The sequence below is a fragment of the Amborella trichopoda genome, chromosome 11 (genome assembly GCF_054954075.1).
Source record: "Amborella trichopoda isolate Santa Cruz 75 chromosome 11, AtrichopodaSantaCruz75HAP2 v2.0, whole genome shotgun sequence".
Lineage (NCBI taxonomy): Eukaryota > Viridiplantae > Streptophyta > Magnoliopsida > Amborellales > Amborellaceae > Amborella > Amborella trichopoda.
This window is the reverse complement of record NC_142346.1, coordinates 5,336,904-5,342,500: the sequence shown is the minus strand read 5'-3', so window position 1 is coordinate 5,342,500 and position 5,597 is coordinate 5,336,904. Positions and strand designations below refer to the sequence as shown.

At 29.3% G+C, this 5,597-nt stretch overlaps 1 protein-coding gene across 1 annotated transcript in view; it reads right to left on the bottom strand.

The window, feature by feature from the left end:
- The window catches only part of LOC148779698 (serine decarboxylase-like), a 13,251-nt gene extending 9,749 nt beyond the window's left edge, over positions 1–3,502 (bottom strand). The window contains exons 1-2 of the mRNA XM_088851751.1: positions 3,359–3,502; positions 781–1,093 (exon numbers count right to left, since the gene is read on the bottom strand). Coding sequence (XP_088707877.1) covers positions 781–1,090 — 310 coding nt within the window. The 5' untranslated portion in view covers positions 1,091–1,093; positions 3,359–3,502. The remainder of the gene's footprint in view (positions 1–780; positions 1,094–3,358) is intronic.
- Between the last annotated feature and the right edge of the window lie 2,095 nt (positions 3,503–5,597).

Below are 5,597 nucleotides of genomic sequence, written 5' to 3'. Positions count from 1 at the left end.
TAATTCTAGTAAGAAAACATTTGGAGTTTTGGACAATTAGTTTCTATCATTTTTAGATGGAACACCTGCTTGCACAGATGCTTTGCACTTTTTTTACTGCATATGTAGTTATGCGGTCCAGCCCGTATGAGACAATTTTTCATATATTTTTTTGATATTTTTCAAAGATTCAATTATTTTTTATGAACACACTCCCTAAATTTCAAGTGATTTAAATTTATAGAAAAAAATTAAAATTCAAACACTACCGGACATCCCTGATCGTCAGATCGGGTCAGATTCAATCTGGACCATTAGACTCATATGTTCATATGAGCTAATGAGCTAATCCCAGCTTTTTCATATATATATATATATATAACATATATATATATATATATATATATATATATATATATATATATATATATATATATATATATATATATATATATATATATATATATATAAATGTAACATAACCTACATGTAGGAAGGAGAGTAATTAGATTTTGGGGAGAGAGAATAAATGAGAGGAAAAAGAGAGAGAAAGGGACATGTATATTTTATAAAGAAACTGTTAAATGAAATAAGTAGTGATGCTTCTTTTAGTTTTTTTTTGCTTTGTTGCTTTCCAGTGGTCAAATCATTATCGAGAGAAAGCCATGCATGAGATCCTAATTCAAAGCATGGACATTCCGATAGTTCAAAGTTGTAACCACAAATTTCTGAACCCAAAAATTTGTATTTTCTATTTATACCATATTTGAATAATAGAAGACAGAAATGAGAAACTCATACCCAACAAGTGTTTGGCCCTCTCGACGAGAAGCTTCCGATACCTCGCCAAAATGCTGGCCATATAAGCGTCCTTCTCTCTTGTAACCTCATCATCTGCATCAGGCTCTGTAACTTCAAGGCAACTCAAGTGCACATTACTTTCGAGAACAATCTCCCTTTCACCTGAATCGAAACTACGGTTTTCACCATTGTCTAGAGTCTCTAGAGCATCTCCATTTTCCAGATTCAAAGGCCCCATAGTTTCCTTGGGATTAAACTCCTCTAGCAATTGCTCAATGTTTTCAGCCATATACTCCTTCATGATTTCCATTCACTGCATATGAGACAGTCTCCACGCTTCATGTCATTTCAATGTAAAAGATCCGATAAAAAAGACTCACAAATTTGAGAAAAAGGACCTAAAAATTAGTTTTCATGTCTGATTTTTATGTTCATAACTGGGCACTAAGCTAGAAACCATTAAAACTTGGATGTAGCATGGAATGTAAGGGATATCAAAATATTTAGAGAAACATGAAGAGAAAGAAGAACGTCAGCATGATGGGAAATTGATTCATATAATATTTGAGAAATAAATTCAAATAACAACACCAAGGGACTATAGGGAGAGAGAGAATATACTTATTTTTCAATCTCACTTGCTATTTACTTAAAAAATTTAGCTTTGGCTCTCTCTTCCTTTTTTTTTTTATTATTAGTATTATTATTATTTTTTATAGAGGTTTCCATTCCAACTTTTGAAAAAGAGGAACCAAGCTTCAATTTAGAAGGCTCAAAGTTCTCATTTTTCAATCCATTATTTTTTATTTCATTTTTTTCTATTATTTTTTCCCACCATTACTAAGAACATATCTCAAAAAATCCCATTTAGACACCAAAAATGGTTTTGTATTGTGCGAAAGAAGGGGAGTTGCAGGAAAAACGTTTCAAATAGGTTTTAATTTTTGGGGTCGTTTGGATCCCAGGGAAAGTATTTCCAGAAACAGTTTTATGCGGAGATGGTACATTTCTGGCATTTGGATCGAAATTTTTGTGAAGAAAAGTATTTCTTAAAATTTTAACTATTAACAAGAGAAAGTATCTTAAAATTTTAAAGAGAAAAACAATCTCGAATATTAAGTTTTAGAGAAAAAGTACCTGAAATTTTATAGAGAGAGAAACTTTCTCAAAACTATCTCAAATTTAAGTTTGAAAAAAGTTTATATAAGGTGCACCTTAAAATATAAAATTACAGATGCACCTAAAAAATCTGTCAAAAAGGTTATTTTAATGTTGAAAAACTCTCGAATTGATCATCTCGATGTTGAGATTTATGAATAAGAAAAAGAAAAGGTTTTTGAGTTTCAGAAAGAGTGCATTTTGCAACACATTATCTAGACCATCCATTTTCAAGATTTTCATATATTTATAAATCGACTTGATTTTAACTATTTTTGAAGTTTAAAACTAATTAGATATGAAAATAAAGATTAAGATAGTCTTAAGAATTTTTTTACAACAAAATTGTATGTTATGATAAAATTTGGAGGTGCGCCTTAATCTGATTGTTTCAGGTTGGAACCTTATAGAAACCGCACTGTATAAGTTCTAGATAGAGAAAGTATTTTAAAATTTAGAGAGACAAATTATATCAAAATTTAAAAAGAGAAAGTAGCTAAAAACGTTTAGAGAGAGAAACTATCTCAAATTTTAACCTTTTTAGAGAGAAAGTATATTAATATTTTAGAGAGAAAAACTATGTCAAATTTTAAGGAGGGAAACTAATTAAAAAATTTTAGAGAGATAAACTATCTCAAAAATTTTAGATAGAGAAGCTATCTCCAAGTTTAAATTCTAGAGAGAAAATATCCTAAAATTTTAGAGAGATATACTATAATTTTATGGAAGAAAATAAATTGAAAATTTTTAGAAAAAGAAATTGTCTCAAAAAATAGAGAGAGAGAGAAATTTTCTCAAATTTTTAATTTTATAGAGAGAAATATTTTAAAATCTGGAGAGAGACTATATCAGAATTTAGATAAGAAAACTAATTGAAAATTTTATAGAGAGAAACTATCTCAATGTGGTACGTTTGGTAGGCATGAAAATACTTAAAAGTATTTCTTGAGAAGTATTTTCATGTAAAAAACTGCTTCATGAGATTAGCTGTATAAGTATTTTTACTAACCATCTGGCTACGAATTGGTGTAAAAAATGGACTACGACCGATTACAACGACAAAAGTCACGCACTAATCAGTTTCTCACGTGGCCAAATGTTGTAGAGAGAGAAACTCTCCTCCTCCATACCCTTTGCTCAGTTTTCTCTTCTTTTTGCGGATGTAATATTTTCATAGCTCATTGAAACTTGTGTAACGTTTTTTTTTTTTAAAAAAAAAAAACAACTATTTCAAATTTAACACACAAAAAAAAAGGAATTTATAATAAATAATACAACCGAAAACAGTGAAAAATATTATGATTGGATGTACCACCCAAACAATAGAAATTACAAGAACTACTTTTCCCATGAAACATATTTCACAGGAAATAGTTTTTTTGAGACAATATTTCCTGGCATCCAAGATTCCAAACGATACCTTGGTGTTTTTTGCGTTTTCTGATGATTTAAAACGGGGGCACTGATACTCCAGAGCCTTGCTAGTGAAATACACAAAATGAAGCCACGAAAACCCCAATATTTCACCGAAAAGCTTCAGATCCGAGACCTTTTTCAGCTAAAATTAGATGCAAATGCCTCAAAATCACGGATGAAGAACGAAATGGGATCTTATAGGACCAAGAAAGCTGAAGGTTTCATTCAGCGAAACTTATCTGACCAATTTTTAAAAGACATTTTTTATTGCTTTAAGAGGGCATCGAAAGCGGGGGATGAATTCCACCCTATAAGCCTGGCAAGTTTTGACTGTCCTGATTTTTCCATGTGTTGCAATTCAATTGATAAAGAAGAAGTTTATGTAGAGCCGAGGCTCTAAACAATCAAATTAGAATCTATCAAAAAATTTTCATTAGAAGAGGTTGTTTTGATGCTCAAATATCTTTAAATTGATCATCTTGAAATTATGACGCTTGGACATGAACAAAAAAAGATTTCAAGTTTTGAAAATAATGCACGTATTTTTTAGGTGTCAATTTTTAAGATTTTCAAGTTTTCATAGATATATTCTATAAAAGCTTTAAATTTTATAATTAAATATAAAAATATATTTTAAAGCTATCAAGATCACGTTTCTATTTGAAGGTGCAGTTTACTTTGAATGTTTAGAACCTCGCCGCTATACAAACTACACCTACCCTACCCAGATTTTCAAGTTTTCATAGATATATTCTATAAAGCTTTAAATTTTATAATTAAATATAAAAATATATTTTAAAGCTATCAAGATCACGTTTCTATTTGAAGGTGCGGTTTACTTTTGTAACAATCCTAAACTTTTGAAAAAAAAATAAAGAAGAAGAAAATAAACTTTTAATACATGATGATTCGTTTGAACATGATGGTCCTTAGGGACCATCTCTATTTTTCAAAGCTTTTGGTTTAAAAGCTTTGTTGCTTCTTTGCTCTTCCCACGTCGATGTGGGCTTTAATCGTTTAAGGCATAAGCTAACGTTCACACCTGTAACGTAATAAAAAAATAAAATAATATATTAGTAGAATTTAAATTCAGAGAGATGAGGACTCCTACTTTAGAAAACTTATGAGATTTTTCTCTCTGATCGAAACACAGTGAACTCCTCTCTCTAGCCGAATTTTTATCGGAAGCTCCTTCTTAAGTATTTGTGGGTAAGTGACATCGTCTTCCTGAAAAACAGTCTGTTTTTAATAAATAGTGATATTTCCGCCCAGGATCTTTATTTTATAAGTTTTGTGTGTAAGTGACATTGTCTTCCTGAAAAATAGTCTGTTTTTAATAAATAATGATATTTCCGTCCAGGATCTTTATTTTATAAGCTTTGTGTGTAAGTGACATCGTCTTCCTGAAAAATAATCTGTTTTTAATAAATAGTGATATTTCCGTCCAGGATCTTTATTTTATAAGTTTTGTGTGTAAGTGACATCATCTTCCTGAAAAATAGTCTGTTTTTAATAAATAGTGATATTTCCGTCCAGGATCTTTATTTTATAAGTTTTGTGTGTAAGTGACATCGTCTTCCTGAAAAATAGTCTGTTTTTAATAAATAGTGATATTTATGTCCAAAATCTTTATTTTATCAGTTTTGTGTGTAAGTGACCTCATTGTCTCGAAAAATAATCCATTCTTTTTAAAAATAAAATGAAATAATTATTTCTGCTTATTATCATGAATTTTAGGCGCGATAAATTTTATGCGCACGTGACCTCATTATCTTGAAAAGTAATCTTTTAGATAAAAATTGTGATATTTTATCTATGTTAGAAATTTTGAATGCTGTAAATTAGAAAAATAAATTTATTTATTTTTCTTGTTTATTGTTAGAAATAAATGTGATATTTCTGCTTTTAGTCAAATTGTGATATTTCTTTCTACTGTTTTGAATATTTAAACATTGTAAAATTCATGTGCAAATGACCGTCTTATTATTTTAAAAAATTGACATTTTTGCAATTGATTATAGTATTGTTGTGAAATGTTTATTTGTGGATTAATATCCCATAAATTGTGATAATTCCGTATTTTTGAATTTTTATAAGAGTTTTTCTATACATATTAAATTGAAAATTACGCTAGAATGCTTTTACAAACTGCTACCTTTCTAAATTTGAGCCCAAAATATTTGATTGGTTGAAATGTTATTGAAAGTGACTGTTATTAATGGTTTTAGTGAAATTCATATTAG